At 54.5% G+C, this 26,209-nt stretch overlaps 1 protein-coding gene across 3 annotated transcripts in view; it reads left to right on the forward strand.

Moving 5' to 3' along the window:
- The first annotated feature begins 2,451 nt into the window (after positions 1-2,451).
- The window catches only part of LOC109289416 (meckelin-like), a 43,858-nt gene continuing 20,100 nt past the window's right edge, over positions 2,452-26,209 (forward strand). The window contains exons 1-24 of one of the 3 annotated variants that reach the window (XM_019505432.1): positions 2,452-2,721; positions 3,037-3,110; positions 3,199-3,264; positions 3,827-3,927; positions 4,926-5,016; positions 5,136-5,213; positions 6,447-6,512; positions 7,015-7,159; positions 11,072-11,189; positions 12,030-12,120; positions 12,737-12,793; positions 13,433-13,531; positions 14,868-14,966; positions 16,068-16,166; positions 16,928-17,030; positions 18,888-19,018; positions 20,022-20,162; positions 20,640-20,720; positions 21,862-21,978; positions 22,288-22,404; positions 23,904-23,999; positions 24,103-24,205; positions 24,703-24,823; positions 25,394-25,793. In XM_019505432.1, coding sequence (XP_019360977.1) covers positions 2,535-2,721; positions 3,037-3,110; positions 3,199-3,264; positions 3,827-3,927; positions 4,926-5,016; positions 5,136-5,213; positions 6,447-6,512; positions 7,015-7,159; positions 11,072-11,189; positions 12,030-12,120; positions 12,737-12,793; positions 13,433-13,531; positions 14,868-14,966; positions 16,068-16,166; positions 16,928-17,030; positions 18,888-19,018; positions 20,022-20,162; positions 20,640-20,720; positions 21,862-21,978; positions 22,288-22,404; positions 23,904-23,999; positions 24,103-24,205; positions 24,703-24,823; positions 25,394-25,469 — 2,457 coding nt within the window. In that variant the 5' untranslated portion in view covers positions 2,452-2,534 and the 3' untranslated portion in view covers positions 25,470-25,793. Of the gene's footprint in view, positions 2,722-3,036; positions 3,111-3,198; positions 3,265-3,826; positions 3,928-4,925; positions 5,017-5,135; positions 5,214-6,446; positions 6,513-7,014; positions 7,160-11,071; positions 11,190-12,029; positions 12,121-12,736; positions 12,794-13,432; positions 13,532-14,867; positions 14,967-16,067; positions 16,167-16,927; positions 17,031-18,887; positions 19,019-20,021; positions 20,163-20,639; positions 20,721-21,861; positions 21,979-22,287; positions 22,405-23,903; positions 24,000-24,102; positions 24,206-24,680; positions 24,824-25,393; positions 25,794-26,209 lie in introns of those variants that run through there. The other 2 variants (XM_019505431.1, XM_019505430.1) reach the window with 2 other exon arrangements.

A 26,209-nucleotide genomic window follows, 5' to 3' on the forward strand; every position in this document is an offset into this window, starting at 1 on the left:
TGAAGCCGGTGACATGTCCATGCGTATGAGAGCATGGGCATGTATATGCACAAGTTAATGAACAAGTCTGGTTTTGGGCTCCTTTAGGTTAAATGTACCCCTGACTTTAAAGGGGAAAGTACCAAGGAAGTTTAACTATGCACGGAGACCCAGACCTAGCCCCAGCTTTGCCACTGGCCTCCTGGATAGCAAGTTGCTTCAGTCTCTGTGCCTCTGTCTTCCCGCCTGTAAAATGGGGGATGCTGCTCCTGATCTCTTCTGTAAAGGACTTTGCAATGTAATGGAAGGGAAATATTAGATGTAGCCAAAAATTTCACCAAGCAGGGTAAGGCTGAGCTCTGCCTTTGGATCTGTGAAGAGATACTGGCTAGAGTTCCTTCTGCTCACCCTTTTCATCCCAGACCCCTTGAAGTCCCCAGCCCAGCCAAAAAATCCTGTCCCAAGCAGAGCTGACCCCAAGCCCTGCGATGCCAAAGAGGGAGAAGTGCTGGAAATCCAGGTAGAGGCCTCACAATTGCTATTGATTTAATGTAGAAGATGCCCAGAGGCTACAGGGATGGGGTCCCGGACAGTGGGTTAGAAACTGGAGACAAACTCTTATCGGAGTTGTGCCTACCTAAAGCAGCAGGGCTCAGCCTCGTCGGACTTGAGGCCCCCCCTCACTGGACTCGAGGCCCCCTCCTGAACTTTTGGAACTGAGTGGCCCCAGTTTTAAAAACTAATCTATATATTATAGTGCGTATCGCCTTGCAGGGGGGCTGGGCAGTGGGGTGGGGGGTCATCGAGCCAGGACTAAACCTGCACTTAGCTGCTTAGTTTATGTGCTTATCTGCAGGGTGGGTCCAAAGAGGATGGATCTGGGCTGTTCTCAGTGGGGGCAGGTGACAGAAGGAGCAATGGGCTCAAGCTGCAGGAAGGGAAGTTGAGGTTGGATATTAGAAAAAACTTTCTCACTAGGAGGGTGGTGAGGCACTGGAGCAGGCTACCCAGGGAGGTGGTGGCATCTCCATCCTTGGAGGTTTTTAAGACCCAGGTAGACAAAGTCTTGGCTGGGGTGATGTAGTTTGGGCTGGTCCTGCTTGGAGCAGGGGGTTGGACTAGATGTGACCTCCTGACGTCCCTTCAGCCCTCATTTTCTATGAGTCTGTGATTATCTCCTTGCACCATTGGGCACCTTTCAAAGGATCTGGTAGTATGTCCTGGCTCTTTGCTTGAGCATCACTGGCCTAAAGACAGCCTGCAAACCAGTATCCAGAAGCCCTGACATGCTGCTGAAAGTGCCTAGTCTATCAAGGCAGCCGTTAAAATGACCTTTTTCCTGCATGTGGCTCTATTTAAAGGTGTTGTAGTCCCATCAAGTGTCTGTTTAGTGAACTGCATGTATTCCCAGCATTCGATCTAATAGCAACTGCACTGAATTAAATGGACCACGTTTACTGTGGGTGTGAGACTCTTGTTGGCTTCCTCTCTGCATTGGGTGAATTTAGCCCAGTCTCTGGTTAAGCAAAGGCTTTGGGGACCACTTTGAGCTCACTGGTTTGAGCCCGCTCTGAACAGAGAGTCGGCATCTGACTTATAATGAGGGAGGGTGGAAAGGAAAGATGAGGCCTTGACCTCTAGACTGTACGCGTTGCCCACGTGAATGTTTTGTGAAAGTTGTGTTCATCGCTCCAGGAAAGACCAGTTTGACTCCGCGTGTCAGCCTCGCACTCCCACTTGCCTTGTCCTCTCCCTGCCATTTCCCTAGTGCCTCGCTGCCCGCCGAGCACAACATCGCCTCGTTTGATCTCGGCTCAGTAAAAGCAAGGAGGCATCAAAGTCGTCTCTGCGGGGACCCGTGCATCTGATCCCTGCCAGGTTGTCCCAGCGGTGAGCGCACGGCAGCTGCTCCCTTTTGCAGACGGGCAAAATTCCTAACAAACATAATACCAAAGATGAAGGGCCCAAATCCTTCTTATCCCCAGTTTCCCAGAGACCCAGAAGCCCCGAGCATTCATTTTTAGAGGTAGGACTTTAATGCATTTCTTAGCCGAGACCCGGCTCAGCGCCTCGAGATAAATTCTCCTTCCCTCCCGTACAAGCAAATTCCAGAGTCTGAGCCCCGGGAGAAAGGCGAGGGGCAAAAGCCAGCACAGATTTGAGGCTGGTTTGCCAAAACCCCTTCTTGTAGCCTCCCTGCTCCCCCTTCCAGCAGTCAGAGCCGGGCCAGGCAACTGGAGCTCTGTTACCACACTTGTTGCAACAGCCTCTTGCTATTCCCAGGCCTGTTTTATGGCACGGGGCTGTCGGCGCTGTCTCCGGAGGCATGTCTGGCCCCCTTTGCACCGGCGGGCCCAGAAGAGGGATGCCTCAGGTGTTGCGCCTGGCTGGGTGTGTTTTTGGTTACCTTGGGGAGGTGCCAGGGCTTTCTTTTGCGCAACAGGTTGGTAACCAGGGACGCTCCTGCTCGGCACGCAGGCAGCTCTCCACACTTTGCCCCACGGAGAGCCAGAGCCTGAAGGCAGCTCGGCCGGTGGGCACTGGGGCTAGGTAAAATGCCTCCCTCAGGAGGGTCCCCCTTGCTCTGGACCTGGCTGCTGCATGCTCTGTACTGCTCTGGCCCTGCTAGGAGCAGCCCCAGCCCCTCCTCCCCGGCAGGACGCTGCAGCCCCAGTGAATACCTGAGCACCCGGACTCAGCGCTGCAGCCCCTGCGGGAAACACGAGGTGAAAAGCCCTGAAGGTGAGTTGGTGCCGGGGCGTCAGGGCAAGGGGCTGTCCTCAGCCCAGCACCCCAGCACGATGGAGAAGGGTGCAAGTTGGGTCTATATGCACAGGTGAGCCGTATGAGAGCTCCCAGCCCCGCCGCGCTTGCTTGGTGTCTGCACGTCTGCTCCTCTGCACCGGAGACCCTACAGACCTATGGGGCTAGCAGCTCTGATGCCCCGTCTGAGGTCAGGCTGTATATCTGAACAACCGCGGGCAGTGCCAGAACTGATCCCAAGGACCCTTGCCTATGCCACCGCCTTCCTTCACCTTCTTCTCCTCTCCTTCCTAGGCCTGAGGTGCATCTGTGCCGCCGGGCTGATCGGGACAGGCCAGGCCCACCCTGCGGAGGACTGCAAAGCTTGTGTAGGTCCAAGTCCTGGTTCTAGGCCACTTTTCCCCCTCCTTGCATTACTGAGGCCTTTCTGCATCCAGGCTGTTTTCTCCCTCGCAGAGTCCCCGGCAGCCTGCCTCGCTCTGGGAGTCTGCCTTCTTGGACAGCAGCTTTTTGGCTTGCAATGTAAGTGCCACAGCCTCTCACCATGCTATGGTGTGGGGGGTGGATGGGGTGGTGTGCTGCCTTTTAAACATAAGAAGCTAAGAGAAAAGGCTGTGAAAGGATGCGGGATGGGGGAGCGAAGAAGGGTAGCCGTACTCCGCTTTCCCCCACGCGGACGCTTCACAGTGTCGTGCAGCGCATTTCTCCCCTTGTGCTGCTCTGAGGGGTGCAGGGATTTGCTTTTGAAAACACATTTTAAAAACCAAATGCATCTGGCAGGGAGGTAAAGATATCTCATTATAACTCATGCCCCAGCTCATTCGAGGAGCTAGGGACATGATATTAGCCACAGGGCTCCCAGGTGTGCCACTGGCTGGAGAGTGGGGCTCGTTAGCCCGGCTAGCACTTACCGAGGCTTGGGGTGGGCTTTCAACTGATTTGCCTCCACCAGGATAAAGGAAAGAGAAACTGCTCTCCCCCGTGCAAGGCACCGACTCGACCAGCGTCTACATTGGGGCTTGCTCCCGTGGGACTCGAGCGGCGTTTTCTTGGTGCTGCCCTGCTTTATTTTCTTCTTCCCTAGAGCTCCTGCAACCTCACAGCCTGCCAGCTCCTTGCCAACACGGTTATTTTGAACGCCTTCTCCTTGGAAACCCGGGCCTTCGACCTGTACACAAAGGCTAAGTGAGTCTCTCTCCTTCTGCAGGACCCAGAGGGAAGGTGCTGCATCTGGCAGGGACGTTTGTGCTGGTTGCGCTGGAGACCGCATTTCTCCATCCGCAGCAGCAGTAGGGGCCAGGACTGTGCAGGGAGCAGGCAAGAGAGTCTGAGGGAACTGGGCTTATTGATCTGGCTACCCAGAGAGGTGGTGGCATCTCCATCCTTGGAGGCTTTCAAGACCCGGTAGATAAAGCCTCTGCTGGGATGATGTAGCTGGAGCTGGTGCTGCTTGGAGCAGATCCCCTCCACCCTCCATGCTCTGATTCTCCTTGGCTGCCATAAAGTGGACCTAAATCCCTGCTCTATGCGGGAGATGCACATGATGGGCATCCCTGCCCTAATTGCCCATGCTAAACTTCTCTCCTGTTACACTGCACGCTCCAATAAGCCTGATTTGGGCTTCAAAGGCACCACCGCCGGGGTGCGAAGAGCCTGTTTAGCTTCCACCGCTTATAGAGGAGCGTGCCAGTAAGGATGAGGGCAGGTGCCAATGGAGGGATGGATGCCTAACTGCGGGGAAGTCGGTAGTTCACCCTGCACAGCCCTCATGGCCTGTGGTTGCTGCTGACTCCCTGTAAATTCAGAATGGTCCCCAGGAGGGAAAGGACAGGTCCCAAAGGGACCCAGGAGCTTAGGACAGCGGTGCTCAGCTTAGCTTGATCTGGAGCCTGCTTCCAACCCCCCAAACTGCTCCGTGACTCCTGGTCCACGGGATGATTTGCACTCAGTGCCCAGCTTGGGGAGTGTTTGCAACCCAGTGGGAAGGCAGGTGGGGAAGGATCTTGGCCTGAGAGACACTGGTGTAAAAGCTCTTTTCTGCGGGTGATGTAGGACGCTGCAGAGCTCTGATTATCCAGGCAGCCTGGGGGACACAGAGCACTCGAGAGAGCCGTGGCTGTGCATAACATGGATGAAGCCTCGCCTGCTTCCCTTGCAGAAATACAGCCGGATTTTCTTTTCAGAGGCCAAAACCTTCCCGAGCTGTTTTACCGCAGACCCGAGATGTCTCCGGGAAGGGCAGTTCCCCAGTTCCTCTCCTGGAAGGGCTCGAAGGCAAGTCACGGCAGAGACGTGCATGGGCATCCGAGCCAGAAATGATGGGCAGGTCCTTTATCACCCTACCCCGTCGCCGTCCAGACACATTTCAGAGCTTCTTTCCATGTTCGCAGCAGATCGGCCTCAAGGTTGTGAAGTACGACATCCGAGGACACTTCCTAGGCTGGGAGGATGTGAAGGGTGGCACGTTGCAGGTTGGTTCATTTTGTCGCCTCCAGGACCTGATGGTGCACCCAGGGCTGGGGGTCCACTGTGGCGGGGAGGGGAGCTGTATTCATTTCATCTGCTCCTTCATCTTTACACATATCTCTCTTTGCATATCTCTCACCCCTGGTACTCGTTCTCTCCACATCTGTGCAGATAAGCACCGTCTCCAGCATGAAAGGTGGCTGGAGATCAAGGAGCACTGAATAGGATCAAAAAAACAGGCTGGAGGGAGGTGTCTGGAGCCCTTCTTTATTCAATAGCATCATGAGAGATCTAGAAAGGGGGCAATTACCAGCGTAATTGCAAAGAAATGAATCAGGACAGAGGCATGGCACGTGCGTGGATGCTAATGGTAAGGGCTAACCCAGCAGCTAGCACGTGCCAGCCAAGGGCCGGCAAGTTGTAAATTAGACTCGAGCTCCCGATGCAGTTGTGTGACAGCCTGGTACCCGAGAGGAAATGGGCCGTCTCTCCTGAGTCAGAAGCAGGGGCGGCAGGTTTCATGCCGCACAAAGGAGGCTCCAGGCATTTGGGTGCCAGCCTAGAGCAAAGGGGACGTGTTCGAGTCCTTGCTCTGCCACAGGCTGACTGTGTGGCCTTTGGCAAGTCCCTATGGGTGTGCTTGTGGGGTCATCAGTCACGCTGCTTTGGGAGTCGGCCCCTTAGCGGGGAACCCCAGGAATAAGGCTGTGAAGATGCCCCAGAAGCCATTCCTGAGGGCACCAGGATCTGGGGGGGCTCAAGCACAGTGCCAGGGGTGCCCCATAGGGAGCTCTCATTGCCCCATTTCTGGGGCTGTGGAGTGGGAGTGGATGGATGGGGCTTATTGCTTCAGCAACATGACTTTACCCCTGCAGCATAGACACCCCTTGACCTCTCAGTGCCTCAGTTTCCCCTCTGGAAAGCAGGCTTGATGGTGCTGCCTCGCCGGATAGGAGGACCCGTGCGGGTGAAAGGCAGCCGGTGAGGGTGGGTGAAGCAGTACAAGGATGCATCTGAGCAGAGATGGGATGGAGGGGTGGCCTGCAGGCTTCTGCTGCATTACACTGTAAAATCATGTCCCAAAGGCAACTCCTCACTGTCTGGGAGGCTCGAGACCCCTTAGGGAGAAGCAACAGAGGGGCTCCACTATGGACCCACCCTGCCGGCTCGGGGCAGAGGTGTTTGGGAGACAGGGCTGCGACTCCCTTTTGCAATCGCTTTCCTTCCTCCCCCGTTAGCTCTGCACAGACCGTCAGAGCGTGCTGGATGCCGCCTTCTCCTTCGGCACGTCCTACCATCAGTCCGTAAGTGTGTGCTGGCAGCTCTGTGGCCCTCTCTCCCCCCGCTAGGACTTCACTGCTGGGGGTCTCGCCCTCCTGCCCCTTCCTACCCTGACGGTGCCAGGCTGCTACTACTGCAGCAGGATAAGCCCCTGCCAGCTCTGGGGGAAGGGGTGGGCATCTTTTCCTGCTGTGAAGCAAACAAGCCGGCTCATGCATGTGGGAACTGAGCCGAATCCGCTCGTGCTATTTTAAACGGCAGACGCCGCTGGGTATCCGCGCTGCAGCCTGGGGCCTCTGGGAAGTGCCCGCCTGCTCTGACGCAGACGCCCCCGGGGACGTGGGCCAGCTGCTTATCCTGGTTTCACCACGACGGCCTCCCTGCACTCCCAGAATCACCCCTCCAGTTTGAGCTGGGGGAAACTGGTGTCACGCTGGGAGGCAGGGGGCTGTGCCATGCAAACCGAGGTCCCTGAGGAGGCCGGCGCGGCCTCTGCTTTAGCAGCCCCCTGTTCTCTTCCCCCAGTGCAGGGTCCAGGTGTCCGACCTGCTGCGGCGTGTCCCTGAGCCCACGCTCTACGAGCTGTTCCTGGAGTTCCCGGATGACCAGGGCAACCTCTGGCTGTGGCCGGTGCCTGTTGCCAATCCCCGGCTCCGGCTGGGCGACCACGGTGAGAGTCCCCCGTGCCCTCTCCTCCCACTGGAGACAACCCTGGTGCCTTTGCATGGCCCTTGGTCGTCCACCCCTGCAGCCAGTCGATGATGAGGCACGCAGGGAAGGGACCCCCAGCCGCTGTGCCGGTGCCAACGCTTGGTAGCCGAGTACCTGCTCATGAATCATTGCAAGGCAACGGGCTGGGCTCAGGCTTTGACGGTGCCTCTCCGCAGGGCCGTTCTTAATGAACAGGAATCCGGCAACTCTGCAATGAAAGGATGGAGCAGGTGTCGTTTTGCACTATAAAGCGTCTCTGAGGGGGCTGCCCGCCATGTCAATCTGTTCGCGGGGCTTTGCCGAAGCCTTTTATCTCCCAGCGACGGGGTGGAGGGTCAGGGTTAGAGCGACAGGGTTTCCTAGCCCTGGGCAGAGGCCAACATGGCCCATGGTGACCTCTATTTTAAGGGCCTGTGGTGTGAGACAGGCTTTTCGCTGGGCGCTCGGTGGAGCGAGGGCCCACAGCACCTTCTGCAGCGGGCACAGATGCATGGTGGGCCCCTACAGCCACGACCCACGCTCTAGCTACTGGCAGTATGAAAGGAGGCAGGCTCCTCTGCATCCCCACAGCAGGTCATCAGTTAACGCTTGCAAAGCATAATGGGGCAGGGGGGGGAAAAAAAAAAGTAAGGTTTCCATATAACTCCCCTGCTTGGAGCCCTGCCGGGCGCACGGTAATTGCAAGCCCAGCAGCCAGCGATGTCAGCCTTCATCAGCGAAAGCTTGGCAGACGGGACGCAGAGCCAATAGCTCCCTCCTCCCACCCTGCCAGCCAGCCTCTCTGCTGCTAGGGGCACCCCGAGGATGAAAAGAGACATTGTCCCGGGTTCTTCATTTATCATCGGCAGGGAGCGATGTGCTTCGGGAACAGGATGGAGCAGACCACGCTCCATGCCTTCCCGCGGCTTTCTTGGCAGCCTCTTCTGATCAAGGAGGGCCGTGGCGAGGGCTCCGGACCAGCCTTGGCACGTAGGGGGATAGTTACTTACTTGTGAGGCCCCTGATGGTCCCCTAATCTGAGATGGACTCTGCTCAGAGATGACTGTCATTATGAGGGAAGGGGGAAGGGGAAGGCGAACAGGCAGCGAGGCTTGAATTGGTGAGAAAGCGCCGTTAAAACGGGCGTGAGAATAGCACAGGGGGTGCATTTCCTCGGTATCCCCCCGGTCCAGCCAGCCTCCCCTGCACGGGGTTAAGCTGACTTCTCCCCAGCCGGGCCCGCAAGTAGGTGCCTTATTTTAACCCGAGGCGAGCGGTTCTCAAACTCTGACAGATTGCCCATCAATTTAAAACGATGCAACCTTAAGTACCACCGGCAAGTTTTTGTCGTATAAAGTAATTATACTAAATCTGTTAATGTGTACCGCTGACAGGTTGTCTGCATATCGCTGGTGCTGCGCTGTCCTAGGCTGAAGCTCCGGCCGAGGCTCGGGTAGCATCTCTCTGACTCGGCTGGGCGGACTCGCCGGTTTAAGGACTTTGATTAGGTCCCGGTGGGCTTGAGTCTGTGCATGGAAGTCCATTGTGGGCAAAGTCTACCACTTACTTGGTAGCACAGAGCAGAGCCAAGACTGGTCATGTCCAGAGCGGGATAACGTGGGGGAGAAGAGGGTGCAATTCAGCTCTTGAGGGCTGGACACAGGCTGGTCCTCACGCTTCACCCCGAGGCTATACTTTCGGCTGCACAAATCCCCAAAGCTTTCATCCTGGTGAAATGTGCCCTGGACGCCCGCTCTCAGAGAACATGCTGAGGCTGAATTAGCTCCAAGCTGCCCTTGCTGCATGTACGCAGCCGAGCCGTTGTCTCGGTTCCTGTCCCAGGTTGGTGCCATGCAACGAGGACCCCCTCCAGCGCGCTCCCTGCACGCACAGTCCTGCGGCCTCGGCTCCGTGGCCTTGCTTTTCATCCTCCTCACAGATCAGTCTCTGCCGAATCCTCCTGCTTCGCGTAACAAGTGATGGAGAGCCAGCAGCAAGCATGTTCCACCCCATTATCCCTTAGCGTTTTAAAAATGCAGTCATGAATCTTAAAACCTTTAGTGGCTGGAAATAGATGTCGGAAAGCCCACGTGTGCCCCTGGACTGGGGAGCTGGCTCGTGTTGTGTGGGAGATTTGTCTCCCGCTGACTCTGGCTTTATCTGCCGTGAGAATGATGCTGTCGGTAAAATTCCCATCCCTGGGTCATTAATGAAGCCTTAGACCGTTCTCCTGGAAAAAATCTTTCAATCAGAATTTCCTGTACCCAAAAACATGCGTGCAGTCGGGCACCTCATTTGCATACACAATTACCAGATGCCAATTGGGTATTTACACATGCAAATGCCCGTAATGCTCCTAGTGTCGCCTGCACAAATTAGCTGTACAATTATGCGTGCCGGGCCGTGATTGCCTTTTTTTTTTGGTGGAAAATCAGGCATTGGAATTAGACAAGTTGGTTTCACTTTGCAGTTTCTCAGACAAGAGCATTTTGGATTAATCAAGCCTCTTTGATCACTTTTTTCCTGCTCCTACTTTACAGACAGGACACTTTTGTTAAGTGATTTTCCTGGAGGCGCTGACAACCAGTGCATTGGCTGTAAGGCTTGCTGTGATGAGAGCCAAGTCTAACACTGACTTGCTGTGAAAGCTTTGGAAAGTCCCTCGGCTCCAGGGTGTATGATTTAGGCTTAAAGAATGGCCTATTTATCATCCGTAATGCTGCTGCCTAATCACTTGTATGTACAGCTAGTATATGTGCTCATACAGTTGGCGTAAAAATGTGCACACAGTTTAGCCATATATATGCACAGGCAGTTTTATACGTGCATTGTGATTTGCAGTGAATGGACCGCTGTGCTTTTAATGTCCAAAAGTTCAGAGCACCCGGCTTAGCATCCTGGAGGTGCTGCTGTAGCTACAAGCTGCAGAATATAAGGCGCTGTATTTATCAAAGTGCAGCCTTAAACAAAACGGCTGAAGCCACTGGTGTGGGTAAGAGGGCTGCCATGTGGGCCAGCATTGAAGACATGGTGAACACAGAGTAAAATAAGGGATTAATTGCCATCAGCAGATTTAACACACAGAAATTAAGCTGAGATTCCCATGTGCACATTCAACTTACACTTTCAAGTATCTCCCAGAAGTGACATGTGCTGTCAGGCCAGCGAGGGTCAGGGCTGGTGGACCTCCTCCCTGCCCCAGCTTTGTGGGCCGAGCTGCTTGGAGCAGGCAACGCTTGCCTTAGGGAAGGGGGTAGCATTCTGCACCCATTTTGGCCAGCTTGTCCTTTTATTGTTTGCAAATGCAGCATTTTTTTTTCACCCGAAACTTCCCCTTGTGGTAGAAAATTGTGAATTTCCAGCCAGAAGTTGCCCTTTGCATAATGTCTGGCCCTTCCACATTGCAGGGTCCCTTTTTCAGTCTGCACAGGAGGAGCTTCCGCAGGAAAAGCCCAAACCTGATCCTGCAAATGGGGCAGTGTGCAGGAACCCAGCCCAGCAAGGACCTCAAGGGTCTGGTAGAGGCAGAATATGCTGCTCCTCACTGTATAATTTGATTCCTTCCGGTAATTTTGCTGGGGGGCTGCTCTGCTGAATAGCTCTGTGCATCTGCTAAAGGGTGTGTGTGTGAGAGAGAGATGGAGGATTGCTGGCGGAGGCCCCACTGCCTCCCCTACTGTATATTAACAGGCTGTCGGGGAGGCTGTACAGGTTGTGAGAGGCCGCGGGCTGTGCGAGTTGTGGCTCTCATCCAGCCTAAGGGCATGTGGCGCCTGGATAACAAGCCACTCAGCGCTCATAAAATTCACAGCCTTTCTCTGCTCCCGTCTCCTGTGTGGCTGCCTTCAGCTCCTAAAAGCACCTAAACTTCTGCTCTGTGTGTTTCTTCCAGCCGCCTTGAATTCACAGCCTCTGAGACGGTTCTTCCTTGTCGACGGGCTCTCGGGCAGAACAGGGAACCTGGCCAGCCCACCGGCATCTGTTACGCTGGCAGTGGATCTGCTCCTCAGGTAGAGAGCAAGAGGAGCCTGCAGCAGGCAGGTGCTGGATCAGCCTTTTCAGCTGCCATCTGGGTGCATGTACACGACACGAGATTTCCCATTTATGCCGCCGCAACTGCATTTGTTTGCACTTCTGTGTCTCTCCCTCCCCGTGTCTGTTAACAAGCAGGCACACTGCAGATGCTTTTCCAGGAGAGGACGGTACGGCTTGGTGGCAGGCGGGTACAACCAAGACGCAAGGGATGAGGAGCTGGGAGGGAGGCAGACAGTGGATCAATCTTTTTTCTCTAGTGCAAGGGAGAGATGGCAACTTGCAGCAACCTTGCTTCCTGTCAAGGTTTAATTAAAATGCATTGTGCAACTCCAGTTAGGGGGTTAAAATAGCACTGGCCTTCTCAGATACAGGGGCATATAGCTCTAGCCCCTGAGGGAGTTTGCAAGGGACTGGTCTGCTTTCACTGGATTTTGGACCAGAATTGGGCTCCTCTTGTGATTTCATGATGCCCATGGGACAGAGGCGCAGATGCAGCTCCTCTCTTCGGGCAGCAGCTCAGCTCCACTGGCGTGACTGCATTCCCATCTACCCTGGGCCTGCCTTTACCCACCCAGCCATCCTCCCCGAGGACATCGCATTCTCCACATCTCCACCTGCCTTGGTGCTGAGATTCCCCATCCTTGGCTTGAAGAGCATTCCTGCTCCCCAACACGTGCGGCACAATTAACTCCCTTCCCTCTGCTCGCTTCCTGCCGAGGTTTAATTAAAATGCATTGTGCAACTCCAATTAGATGCTCTGTCCCCCGGATAACCCCTCTCTGGTTTCTTTCCCTTCTTACCACCGGCTCGCCCAGCATTTACCTCCCAACCAGTAGCCCTGGAGACCAGCCTCCTTTCCTGTTGACAGTGAAGTATGCAAGGCAAGAGAGCACAGCAATAACGCAGGCAAGTGCGGGGCACGGCAGGGTCCCCTTGGCGGGGGCTGCTGCAGGCGGGGGGGGAGCGAACGAGGCATAATGTGAAACGAAGCAGCTGAAACAACAAGACCTGCTTGACTTTCCTTTGAGCTCCCCAGCGCTCAGCAGCTGTTGCTGCAGCAGGTGATAATTAGAGATGGGAGCCAGCTCTGGATGTTGTCAGGGTTGAGGCTGAGTTCAGATTTCGCCTCTCCTCCCCTCCCCAAGCCCAGGAAGGGAGGCAGGGAGGGCAGCCAGCTTGTCCTGCGTGCCATGCAGGGCACGGGCAGCTGGGGCAAGGGGCTCTGGCGTGCCACAGCAGGCCGACGCAGGGCACCTGAGCTGAAGCTCTGTGAGGGGTCATCTGCCCTGGGTGGAGGGGATGGCCCTGGGAGGAGCGGCAGTGTCTGATATTAGCCGGTGACATTAGTGGACTTGAGACACCAGGCCACCAACTCCATCCCTGGAGCCTTGCATCTCAAGTCTCTCTTGGAAAGCATTGGCCGATGTTCCCAGGTCACGGTCCACCTGGATGCTCTGCAGCCCATGGGTTTTCCTCACCCCTGTTGCACTCATGCCTTCTCCCTGCTTCTTGACCCCTGCAGGTGTCCTTTGCTGTGGCCTACAGCCAGATCCCAGAGGCATCCCAACAAGTCACCGTTGTGAGTTGAACAGTTTTCACCCTCTGCACTGGGTCGCTGAGGGATGTCCAGAGGTGGGAAATGCCCAGCAAAGGCAGGAAGGCTAATCCAGGGCATGGGAGGGAGGACGCTGAAGGTGGCAGGGCTTACCAAGCTGCATGTGGTCAGTGTTAAGGGAACGCAGAAGAGCCCGTGAAGGGCCCTGGCTTGGATGGGAAGGACTTGTTGACAGCATCTCCTGATGCTCTCAAATCCAGCTGGCATGTTGCAAATCCAGAAAGGTGGTGGAGAAACCGCTTTGGAGGCATCTCCCTAGCTGCTTATGAGACCCTGCAGATGTGTCAGCTTCGAGAGTCAACATTTCTCCACCAAAAGTTTAGCTGAAAAAGTCCCAACCAGCAATGCAAAGGACTCAGAGCAGGCTGGACCGGCAAACCCTGCGCATGGGCAGAAAAGATCATTAGGATCCTCTGAGTTCCCGCAGGGCTTCACCGGGGTGGCCCTGGAGTTCAGGTGTGTAACTGCTGCGGCACAAGACCTGGGTGCTAGTGCATCCTCTTAGGTTAGATGAAAGCTTAGCCACTTAGCAGGGACTTGGACTAGATGTGTCCTCCTGAGGTCCCTTCCAGTGCTGCGATGCCTCCTTGCTCTCTCTGACAGATAGCACTTGCAGTCCTGGGGTCGCTGGCAGCCTTGTACGCCTTGCTGAAGACCAGCAGCTGGGTGCGGAGGTCTCGACTTCAGAACATAGGCCTTGTGGTAAGGAGACTGAACGCACTGCATCCGTGCCTGGACACTGCATGCTGCTGCCTCCTGAATGGGGCAGGCAGGCACGTGATGGCACGTGACTGCTCTGCAAATCCTCGTCTCCCTTGCTGTGTCCCAGCTGAGTTATCTCACTGCCATCTTTCGGGGGCTTCCTCAGGCCTTGCTGCGCTGTGGAGCTCTGGAAAGCTGAAGCCAAGCTACCCCTTGGCTTTGGGGGATGTGCCCACATCTGTCATTTCCCCCAGCGAGTGAACCCCACTCAAAGTGCCCTTTCTTTCTCAGCCCTCCATGAACTAGTGGTGTCTGAACATCAAACCTCAGCTGGTACAACCCCCACCTTCCCCCATCAGACATAGCAATGCCAAGATGCAGTATTGCTGCATCCAGATGCAATGCTTTGCTGGATTGCACTGCACTCCAGCAATGCAATGCAAGCCAGCTGCATTGGTCCAGATGCAGCTTTGCTGACAGCAGGACCCTTCTGTGGGCTCATCTAGTGTCCTTTGGGGGGACATTACGGATGCACCAGTTGACAAACTCTGTCTGCTGGTGTATGCTGAAGCTCCACGAGAGGGCAATGCTGCCCTAGCTACGCCAGCTCAGGCTCCGTGATGGGGATCCTCTGTTCTAGCCAAACACCAGGATTTGTGTCCTCCCCTCCTTTCCTCTCAGCTCTCTGGGGGTTTACCCCTGCCTCCCTGCTTCCCCTGCCCCTCTGCATTGCTGCCTGAGGCCTCTTGAGCTTGTGATTCACAGGACAGGGCACAGAGGCAGGAGGAGCTAAGAGTTGCACAGAGGAACAGGGGACCCAGCAAAAGTCAGAAGGCCAGGGCATTGGGGGCTGGTTATTTTCCCCTCTGACTTTGCTCACAGGCAAGTCCAAGACCTCTGGGATCTGGGGAGGGGTAAGGCCAGGCTTGCAGGCAGGTTGTGGGCTGGCTTGCTAATCCCCCAGTTCATTGTGAGCTCCTCAGATGGAAAGCATTGGAGGCAGAGGGACAGAGAGGAAATGCTCCTGTCTTATTCTGGGAAAGAGCTGCCCACACTGCCTCTCTGCCAAGCCATCAGCTGCTCTCAGGGCCCCTGATTCACCTGCTCTGCGCTGATGTCAGTGAGACATCTGAGCCTCTTGGTGCTGACAGGTGCTGTCCTTTACACCAGGACTGGAATTGGCCCATTCTCTGTTAAGCTCCCTGGGTTTCTCCTGGGTGGAAAAAGGATGTAGCTTATAGCCTAGCATCTGACCCAAAGGCCAGGATCAAACTAACATATGCGGCATGGTTTTCCCTCCTTGCAATTACTGCCCTGCTTCTTTCTCCTTCCACAGGTCATTATCAAGTTCTTTGCCTTCTTTGCTGGGTCTCTAGCCAACGCCTTCTTCGGGGTCACCCTGGGAATTGGGATTTACTGGCTCATTGCTTTCAAGGTGAATAATAGCTGTGTTTCTTATGTGGGTTGCGTGGCCAGGTTATCCCAGGTCAACAGACTGCAGGCTGCTATTGCAGGGAAAATAGGGGCTAGTTTGAGGAAAGGGCCCCCCAGGGATACTCAGGTGAAACTGTCTGGATCTTCGGGACACAGGACACGGCTGTCAGCGTGACTTACACTGGTGCACGGTTCCTACAGCTTTTTGTGGGGTACTTCCCCCCCAGAGCAGAGTGGCTCACCCCATAAAAGCAGATTGCACTGGGGTAAGCCTGCAGCAGGTGTAGTTGCACTTACACTTAGACCACACTAAGAACACTTAAATGGTGAGCATCTGCTTGTTAAAGCTCGTTAACTCCTGTGAAGTACCCTTTGCATATCTCAGTGTTATGCCACTTCAGGTGAGGGTTAACTCTGGGCCGTGCTACCTAGCTCATGTTAGGGTAACTTTAGTCGGCTCCATGAAATGAGCAATCTGCAGTTCTCTTGCATCCCAGGATGCACTGCTCCTGCCCCCCCTCCAGACAGAGCAGGCATTGAGCCAGGCGTCATGACCTCTAGCCATGCCCCTAGTCACCTGCCCTCTAGTGGCAGGTCAGAACTGTGCAGGCAAGAAACAGCAGTAACCCTAACGTGTGACCACTCACAGCACGTCCTTACGTAATGTTTCACAGATCGAGTCTGGTCTAAGTGTATTGTGTAACCCCACCCTCGCACAACTGCATTTGTGTAATCCCTGACCCCCAGGGATAAGAGGAATCTCTTGCCGGGGCAGGAGCAACCAGATGTCTGAGGGTTAGAGCAAGCTCTGAAAAAAGCAATGAAAGAGCGTCTATCTCACTGCTCTGGGGAGATCAGGGGAGCTGTGGGATGGTTCCCTGAGGCAAGTGTCAGAAAACCAACTGCGTGGGTTATTTAAAACCTGCCAAAGCACGGGGGAGCCAATTGCAAAGACATTCAGCCAAGTTGCACCGGAGCAGTTCTCTGTCAGTGCATGGCGCGCACTCCCCAGAGGGTAGCCACAATCTGCAGGAAATGACCAGGCTGGATATGTATATTTTTGCACCCTCTTCTCTGACGGCATCTAAATCTGTCTCCCCAGGGCCAGCAGTTTTCGGCAGTGGGGGTCACCCTGCCTCCAGCTGGCAGTCAGCTGGAAACCAACTTCATTATCTACCTGTCCTGCGCTTTTGGGTTGAAGGTACTTATGACAGGGAGGAGTGGGGATGCGTTTTCCTAGGCTTATGGCCGCGGGGATGGGTTTTTCTATGGCAGTACTGATCCTACCAGGGAGGAAACCCAAAATCCTGGGGGAATACCATTACTGTGGGATTCCAGCCTGTCTGAAGCCAAATGCGCTGGGACACTTCTGGGGGAAAAACCCCCTCCTGTTATGAGCTTAAAGAAGAGCTCTCCACTTTGGAGAGGCTCAGCTGAGCCTGCGAAGCTGTAGGATTCACGGCCGCGGTTCTCACAAGTTATCTCCAAACGAACAATCACATCTGGCTTGCGGCTGATGGCAGCTCAGCAGGCCCCTTGCTGGTGTCTGGGGTGGATCAGATGAGCTCGTAACCCTGAAGCCGCTGCTTGTTAGGTCAGTGAAATTGGTTTAGGGGCTGGGGCACACGACTTATGAGGTGAGGCTGGGGGAACTTATTCAGTCTGCAGAAGAAAAGACGGATCGGGGATTTAATTGCAGCCTTCAGCTCCCTGAAGAGTGGCTCCAAAAAGGACGGAGCTGGACAGGGGCAGATGACAGGACAAGGAGCAATGGTCTCAACTGGGGAAGTGAAAGTCAACCTGGGCCTTGGAAACCTGTAGAGATGGAGCAGGTCAAGGAGCAGGTCAAGGAGTCTCCAGCTTGGCATGTGCCAGCTCCAGTGCAGGGGATGCCGGGGTGCTGCGTGTGTCCGTATCCCTCTCAGCCATGGGACCCACCTGTTCTGTCTGCCTTTGCTGCAGGCTCTGGACCTGCTCCACCTCCTGATCACCCAGCTAACCATCTCCATCTTCCTGATAGACTGGGAGAGGCCCAGGGAGAAGCCAGCGCTCCGAGCAGCCCCAGGTCAGCTGCAGCTCTTCGCTTGCTCTGCTCTCTAAATCCTACTGAAACGTTGGTGCCCCCTGCGCATTCTCCCATGCACACTTATACATGCATGTGCACACATACGCCTGTGTGTACACATGCATACACACACACATGCATATGCACTCATGTGCACGCAGGCATATGTTCCCATGTGCACATGCACGCATGTGTAGACACATGTGTGAATACACACATGCATGCCCATACACACGCAGTGCTTTAGCTTGTCAGCCGGTGATTTCTGCTCCTTTTTAGAAAACAACGTGCTTGATGATGTTATATAATGTGCATGTTGCAGCAGTATAAATGGGACCCTCTCCGGTCCTGCTTCGCTTAGCCACCGAGGAAGGCAAGAGAGAGACTTAAGTCTAGGGAGACGGGGAGGCCGGGACTCCTGGCTCTGCACATGGTTCATTGTGCTGTCTCAGCTGGCTCTACATGGTCTCCATAAGCACCACGCTCACATTCACATGTGCCAAAGCTCAGGCAGACCACGCAGCACATTTTGTTTGGCCACATGCATGTGCCCTGAGCCACTGCCACGTTCTCCACCACAGACAGGTGCTTGGTTGCATGTTCAGGGCCTCTCTAGCTGAATCCACATCCTCGTTTTGGGGCATGGACACGTGTTGAGGAGGAGTGAGTGAGAGGGGCTCACCACAGGCACACCCGAAGAGGTTGTGAGCCCCTCCGTTTCCACGTGCCCAGCTTAGACACCCTGTTGAAACTCTGACCCCATGGGAATTGAGCCAGTGGCGTCTGTAGGACCAAGATTTCACCCTGATGGTTGCATTTTCAAGACACTTGAGTGCACACAGTTCCCATTGACTTTGGCTGGAAACTCATGAAAAGAAAGCAGGAGATCCTGTCAAATGCACAAAAGTGATTTAGAGAAGAGAGATTGAGGCTGAGAGGGGGATTGAATAGCAGCCTTCAGCTCCCTGCAAGGTGGCTGCAAAGAGGATGGAGCTGGGCTGTTCTCCGTGGGGGCAGATGGCAGGACAAGGAGCAATGGGCTCCAGTTGCAGCAAGGGGAGTTGAGGTTGGAAATTAGGAAAAACTTTCTGATGAGGAGGGTAGTAAAGCACTGGAACAGAGGTGGTAGGATCTCCATCCTTGGAGGTTTTGAAGACCCAGGCAGACAAAGCCTTGTCTGGCAGGATGCAGTTGGGACTGGTCCTGCTTTGGGCACAGGATTGGACTAGATGTGACCTCTCGAGGTCCCTTCAACCCTCATTTTCTACAATTCTATAATTTAGATACATGGTCTGGTTCACTACAAGGAGGGCTTGCACCCCTAAGTGACCTGGGTCCCTTTGGAAATCCCACCCAGGGTGTCAAGAGTCAAGCTCCCATAAATGAAACCCATGTCAAATACTGGGATTATGGGCCCCGTGTAGAGACATGCTTGCTTTTTTAGTTGTTGGGGTGAAATTTTCAACCAGCTTCCAAATGAGCTTTCACTGATTTTACATGCACACTTTTAATTTTACCATTCATTAAAAAAAAAAGGGAGAAAAAGCCCCACAAGACTTTCCTGCTTGGTAGATGTGGACCGCGACATCCCCAGTGCTGCTCTGGGTTGGGTTGCCGCTGACTTAGCTGACCAGTGCTTGCAGAGGAATCCCAGCTACTGGAGGCATCAGTGGTGGTTTGAAAGGAAGCTGTTTTGAGAGCCCCCGTCACCTTGGAGCATAAGGGATTTATATCGGGGGGGGGAAATTAACGTAATGGAAGCCCCCATTTAGCTCCGTGCTTTGCCAAGAGCCCTCTGAGCTCGTGTGCGGCATCACAATAAAAGGAATGGAAATCAGCATGGGGCTTTCCTCTTAGGAGGCCAGCGGGTCGCTTCCTCTGTGAGCATCTGGAGAACTTTCCTGGTCGCCAACGAGTGGAACGAAATCCAAACGCATCGGAAATTGAATCCGCTGCTTCAGCTGGTGGCGGTGCTGCTTCTCCTGGAGGTACGGGGGAGATGGGAAGGGACACCTGGAGCAAGCGATGTGGCACTGGGTCCCCCACAATCCTGCGGCTCTCCTGGGCTCACGACCACGGAAACGAGCCACCCCACGCGTGAGCGCGTCTGTCACCAGCTCCGATGGCACAGAAACCGGGTCGATGAGGCCTGCTTGGGGGATAGCCTGAGCTCTGAGCAAAACTGCCGGCACAATGAGGCGTGTCATAGTCTAATCTGGTCTTTAATGATGCTGCGTGATTTTGCGTGGAGAACTGCGGCAGCTCAGTGCTTTATCCCCTGGGGGCTTGCAGTTATTTGATCCAGTTATTTGATCTCTGCACGCCGGATAAAGAGTCTGCTAGGTCTGGTCTCTGGTGCAGAAAGGAGACAAAGCTGGAACGCAAGCTGTGCAGATGCTGGTTTGGCTGCGTCTGCCCTGGTTAAATGTTTCCTCTGTGGAGACTGGGATTCCCCAGGTCTGTGTAGCTTGGGGCTCTGAGTATGGACCCTTCAGAGCCGAGATGCAGAAAAATCCTCTTTCTTGGTGAACCCAGAAACAAGCTCTGACTTTCATCCTGCCCTTCCCTGCTTCTCGAGTAACTGGGATTTTGTGCAGCCACACAGGCTTTGCATTCACAAATTAGGCAATTAGCAGAACGCCTCATTTGCATGAACAAACATTGAGGGTCTTCTTATTTATTTTTTAATGAGTGCTAAAATTAAAATTGTGCGTGTAAAATAGTGAAAGCTCATTTGGAAGCTGGCTGACAATTTCACCCCGGCAGCTGAAAAAGCAGGAATGTCTCTATGCAGGACCCATAATCCTGGTATTTGCATGCCTGACAGGAGAGTTAAAAATTCAGCGATGCTTCCAGGCTTTCTGTAACCTCCCAGGATTTGTCCTGATCCATGATGATTTATTTGGATGGCCCACAAGGTACCAAGGCTTGTTTTCAGCGCAGCTCAAGGAGGGGTTCAGGGCCACATTGTGCACTGGTTTCTATTTCCAGGTCGTGGGCTTGAAGCACTTGGCGTCGCGCGACCTGACCGTGAATCTGCACCCTGGCCCCGACTCATACGTGGCGGCGTGGAGCCCGATCCTTCGGTTTGGGATCTCTGCTTCGCTCTGGATGGCCGTGGCAATTGTGCAGGTGAACGACGGCCTGGCTGGGCATGGGCACATTCAGAGGGGCACAAAGTGCACCCACCACTCCCGGGGCCGGGCTTTGATTGGGATGGGGCAGGGCACCGCAAGCCTGGAGAGGGTGTGAGATGTTGGCAGAGGAAAGCACTTAATGTTTTACCTGATGGAAGTGTCTTTAACCAGGCCCCCCTTACTGCCCTGTCAAAGCAAGACAGAGTTTAGCAAAGGACATGCCCAATTATGCATTTCCTCCCTCAGGCAGGATTTGCTTTCATTCAGCCTAATATTGCTCGCGAGACTTGAACTCACACCTTTTTAGGTCCAGACACAGAAGGCATTTGCCAGCGAGCCAGAGCACGAGATAACGCAGGGGCTTCCAAAAAGCGGGGGGAAAGGAGACTGCTTTTCCTTGCTGCTGGGCCTGGGTTATGTAAGATGTCTGCTGAGTGCAGGCAGTGCAGCTGCTTGCTGCTCTTCCTTGCAGATGGTGTTTTCCGTCGGTGTCTACGAGCGGTTCGTGGAGGACAAAATCCATCAGTTCGTAGATCTCTGCTCCTTGAGCAACGTGAGTGCTGGGCAGCCGGGCCGGCTCAGGAGCGAGGTCACGAGCTCTGAGCTCGATCTGGCACCGGTGCTGCTCCCATGCAGAACAGCTGAACATCTGGGCTGCTGTGCGGAGAGGGGAATGCTCCAGCTGTCAAAGTCTCAGCCCTCGTCTCCCTAGCACCGGCCTCCCCGGCTAGCCCCGAGCGCTCCCACGCCCTCCTCTCCCTTCCACCTGCTTCCTTCTCGCCCTGGCCGCCTTGGGTGTGTGCACAATTTATGCGTGTACCACATTGTGCCCGCACAGGTTTGCACACCCACCTTGCTGCCCTTGTCCACATCCTGCTGGCTTGGTAGGCTTGCTGCTGCTGCTTTGCACCCTTGAGAGTGCCAGTGCTTTTCACGCCAGCCCAGCTGATGGCCTGGCCCCAGAGAGATGAGCGCAGGGCCTGGTGAAAACTCCCACCCACTACCTAAGCTTATGTGCTGCACTTGGCTTCTCCTTATAGCGCATCACATTGCTTCTCCCAGTGCCCGGAGGCATCCACGCCACGTCCTCCTCCATTCAGAGCAGAAACGAGTCTGTGCTACGAGCAGATAACTTTCTCTGCCCTACCCCATGCTCCATAACTGCTCTCTTGCCCTTAGCTAACTCACCACCACAGGGAAGATGAAGCTGCCATGGGTCGTAGCCTCTGATGTTGCCTGGGTCTGCTAAAAACATTCCCGGTGGGGATCAGTGTCCCCATGGTGTATGTTTGGGAGGGGGCCTTGCACCCTAGGGCAAAGCATACAGCAGACACTTGGCCTGGCCCCGTAGGACTGTGATTAGTGATCACTTGGGCCAGGGGTCTCAACCTTGTTAGGCTCCAGATCCTCCGTGGAAAATGCCAGCTTTTAGCTTTTCCTTGTTTTTGACAATGCAAAAATAATACAGGAAATTCCTTTCTTGCAAAGAGCCCAGAAAGGCACAGCAGCTCAGAAGGTTTTTGACGCACTGGATTCTTGTTTGAAATCTGGGTTTGTCTTGTGAGTCACGTGCAAATGGTTGCACACCCAATCGTGGGAATATTTTGCAGTAACCTTGCAAGGATCTCCCGATCCGGGCACCTCGGTGGAGAATCACTGACCTCGGTGCATGCTCCCATTCTTCCAATTTACAGGTGTCCATCTTCATCCTGATGCATAGATGCTACGGGTTTTACATCCATGGGCGAAGCGTGCACGGCCAGGCTGATGTGGGCATGGACGCCATGTATGCCTGCCTCCGCAGGGAGGAGGTAAGCCAGGCCCCTGGGGCTGCCCTGCTGCTTCTTCTGAAGGTGCTTGTCTGCTTGGGGGGGCCACAGCCCTGCTGTAACCTCTCCCGAGCCTCGGAGGAATCGCTGTGGTGTTTCTCATGCTTAGTTCCTCCTCCATTTCTAGTTTCCCTTCCTTCTTCTGCACCCTCCCGGCATCCCCTGCATGCCCCATCTTGAGGCACGTTGCTCCAGATCAGGGCTGTGGGTATTTTATCTGGAAGTCCAGCTTGGATGCCAGTCACAAGCATTAGTTTTCCAGGATCATGCCTCCATTTCCCTCCCTGGCAGGAGGATCTGTGCCCTCTGAGAGGCCTGGAGCCCAACTCCGAAATCCAGACCTTCGAGGTGCTCCTCACCGACAGAGTCCGACAGCTGTACGACAAGATAACGCAGCCCTTCACGGAGGTACCTTCCTTTCCTCGGGCTGTGGGGATTCATTCCTGCTGGCTTTTCCCTGCTTCTCTTTGCAGGGGTTGGTGTTTAAATCTGCCAGCTCTCAAGGGGCCTCTGGCAGGCGCAAAAGAAACCTGCATTATTTCCAGACCGGCTGCTCAGGCTGGCATTGATAATCATCAGAACATTTTCCTACAGAACCAGTCCTCAGACACACGATAAACTCAGCTCTTCCCTGGTTTCAATAATAGCTTGGTATCTCAACTGTGTCCCTGGTTGCAAAAGAGAATCTCTTTCCTTGCTGCTTTTTATCTCCATCACTATAAAGTATAAACTCAGCGCAGCCGGCTCCCCGAGTGGCCCAACAGAGAAGAGTTCCCAGCTTTCAAGGTAAAGCTAGGGCTTCATCTAAGAGTGGGGACACCTGGCATGGCCTTCACCCTGTTAGCAAAGTGAAGCAGACACACCATGCACAGCTGTACACTGGGCCAAGTCGTTCTACCCCAGGGCAAAGTTATCCCTCCGAAAGTGTCCCTATACCCAGGGCAAAGTTAGCCCTCCAAAAGTGTCCCTATACCCAGGTGCAAGTTACCCCAGGGCAAAGTTAGCCCTCCAAAAGTGTCCCTATACCCAGGTGCAAGTTTCCCTGGTTTATTAGCTGTATGTCCCATCTCCTAGCCAGTTGCATCCCAGGGGAGCTCTTTGCTCAATGCAAACTGGCTTCCCTGCCAGTGACCCAGTGTTATAACAGCCAGTCATGTGTCCTCTCCTTATTGTGGAATAAATTTACTGTGGAGTAAAATGTGAAGTAAATTACCCCATGGTAATTGCATCACGTGCCCCCACCCTGACTCTCAACCATACAAATTATGGTCCACTAGGTCAGCGGCTGCCCACGATCAGCAACTCCCGCAAGTTGATGCATCGCTGTTTGGCCAGCGGAGCTGTTTTACTGTCATTTGAATTCAGATAGTAACACCAGGGTCACAGGTTTGATTCCTGGTTGGACTAGAGGATCTCTTGAGGTCCCTTCCAGGCTTACTTCTGTATGAACAAGCACTGTTTCCCTGACCCTTTGTGACCCACAGCAGATGAGCTTTCACCCCAGTGCTAGCTGCACTCCATAAGCTGAACTACAGGCTCCTGAGTCCCCTTGACCCCTCTCTTTGAGGACTAAAAGCCACACAGCTGTGTGTAACTATGTTCACACCAAGGCCTTTTATCACTGACCACCCCCCTCCCCAGGACCTTTCTGCCGTGCAAGGTGAAGGCCTTAAAGCAGCAGGTGAAAACAGAGCCATAATTTCCCAGATTTCATAGACATTGGGGCTGGAAGGGACTTCGGGAGATCATCAAGCCCAGCCCCCTGCCCCAGGGGCAGGAAGGCAGCTGGGGTCAAAGGATCCTAGCAAGATTATCTCTGCTAGCAAAGTGGAAATTTGAATGAGAAATGCTTTTGCCTCCAAACTGGAGCCCCAAAGTGAGGGGTCTTCTACAAACTCTGCTTGCAGGTCCCCGGAGGCAAGAGGTGCAGGCCTGACGTGCATGAGCAAAGACTCAAGAGCTATTACACCCTGAACCGATTCCTCAGCTCCTTCCTTGAACACGTGAGCTGGTTGTTTTCCTTCCCGAAAGCGCTGGTCGTGGCCACGCCGGAGTGAGAGGCCATCAACGAGGGCTCTGCTCACGTCCCGGCATTTGTCCCCGCAGGCTTACAGAGACATGGACTATGTGGTGAAGGACAAGTTCTTCCTGGAGCAGGTCCTGGACATGGAGTTTCAGGAGCTAGGAGACATGTCCGTCCTCTACAACGGTAACTTGCTGCTCTCTTCCAGGGAGCCTGTCCCTGCAAAGGGGAATCCTCCTTGGAGCGGAGGTCCCAGCAGCTGTCCGTGAGACCTGGGTGTTAGCTGTTTTGCGTCAGCTGGAGAAGTCCTCCTCCCACCCCGCAGCCTTGCAGGCAGCCAGCCAAGTCAGTGCGCTGGATGCCATCACGTTCATGCAAAGGAAACATGGGTGTGGAAGGTCTCTATTTTCTTAATTAAGGGTGGGTAGAGCCTGTTGGCTTGTAGGTTTTCACTCTCCCACAACAGCAGGGGTTCTGGTCTGGATTCAGCCCTGCAGAGCCTAGGGTCAGGTCATCAACCTATCTGTACAGCGCCGTGCACCTCTGCAGCATTGACCATCACAGCCCCATGCAGCCGCCCCTTCCTCAGGGTTTAACATCTGCCCCTTGCCCCTCTTGATGCAGTGCCCACAGGGCTATAAGAGGCTTTTCCTGCTTCCAGATGACCGTGCCTTGTTCAGCAGGACTCTCTTCTACAATAACGAGCTGGCCTTGCTGCTCTTTGACACCCTGCTCTTCTCAGTCGTCGATCTGGGGGCGCAGGACTTTGTGCTGGCGGCGATCAGCACCTTCCTTGTGCAGAAGGTAAGGCCGGTGCATCCTCCCTTTGTTGCAAAAGTACCCCTGAATTCAACCATTTGCCTGCATGGTCTCCTGGCCCAGGCCTAAGCACAGGGGGCTTTGGCACACGACTAATGAGGAGAGGCTGAGGAAACTGGGCTTATTTAGTCTGGAAAAGGGAAGACTGAGGGGGGATTTAGTAGTAGCCTTCAGCTACCTGCAGGGGGGTTGCAACAAGGATGGAGCTGGGCTGTTCTCAGCGGTGGCAGATGACAGAAGGAGCAATGGGCTCAAGCTGCAGCAAGGGAAGTTGAGGTTGGATATTAGGAAAAACTTTCTCACTAGGAGGGTAGTAAAGCACTGGAGCAGGCTCCCCAGAGAGGTGGTGGACTCTCCATCCTTGGAGATTTTGAAGACCCAGCTAGACAAAGCCTTGGCTGGGGTGATGTAGCTGGGCCTGGTCCTGCTTGGAGCAGGGGGTTGGACTAGATGTGACCTCCTGAGATCCCTTCAGCCCTCATTTTCAATGATTTTATACATGGCCGATTTGGGCAGGTTCCAGGGCAAGGCTCCAGGTCTGTGTCCTGTTTGCAGGTGGTGGAGATGGTGCGAAATGCACTGGGGAGAAGAAATCTGGCTGCAAAGACGCTGGTGGAGAAGCGATTCCTGATCTAGACACGACTACTCCAGAGCAGGAATGGCGCGTGTGAAGAGCGGGAAGACTTCTCTGGTCCTTTTGATGTCCTCAGCCCATTAGAGAAGTGGGGAGAAGTTGCTCCAACTTTCTCATCTAGTTTCTCTAGGCAGAGACCCATGCTCCCATCCAGCCTGGGTGACCAAGCCAGCGGTTGTGCTGCCTTCCTACTTCTCCTGGTTTCCCAATTTCCAGCCTGAGGATTCCCTGCTAGAGTCTGCTGAGAAAACCCTGCAAGAGTCTCAGTGCTTGTGTCTTTTTAGTGGAGAGACTAAGGGCCGATGAGCCTGGCTCTGTGAAGCAGCCTCACTTGCTTTCCTGTTTCCCATTAAGAAGCATCTGCGGGGGGGTAAGGGTACACAAATCCCCTAGGCTCTCTCACCCAGGTGTCAGAGCTGCACATCTCATGGGTGGCTTCTGCACCAGTGGGGTTTGCAAGGGCAAATCCAGCAGTGGGGCTCAAGCAGGATCACCTTCTGCAGCACAGGCACTTGCTTTCCCTCCTCATTCAGACCCCAGCTGTCCCCTCTTCTTCCCTGCGAAGGGGTGGCTCAGGCAGCCTCGAGTTTCTGGACTACAGAGGTCAGCCCCACTACCTGCAGGGAGCCAGGGCTAAGTCCCAGGCTGGCGTGTCACTTCAGGGCCCTTTGCATTTCTGGAGGTGCAAAGGGCCAGGCAGAATTAGCCAGGCAGGATCAGGACCAGCCCCAGCCCCA

Source organism: Gavialis gangeticus, unplaced genomic scaffold (genome assembly GCF_001723915.1).
Source record: "Gavialis gangeticus isolate Ggan-Ray unplaced genomic scaffold, GavGan_comp1, whole genome shotgun sequence".
NCBI lineage: Eukaryota > Metazoa > Chordata > Crocodylia > Gavialidae > Gavialis > Gavialis gangeticus.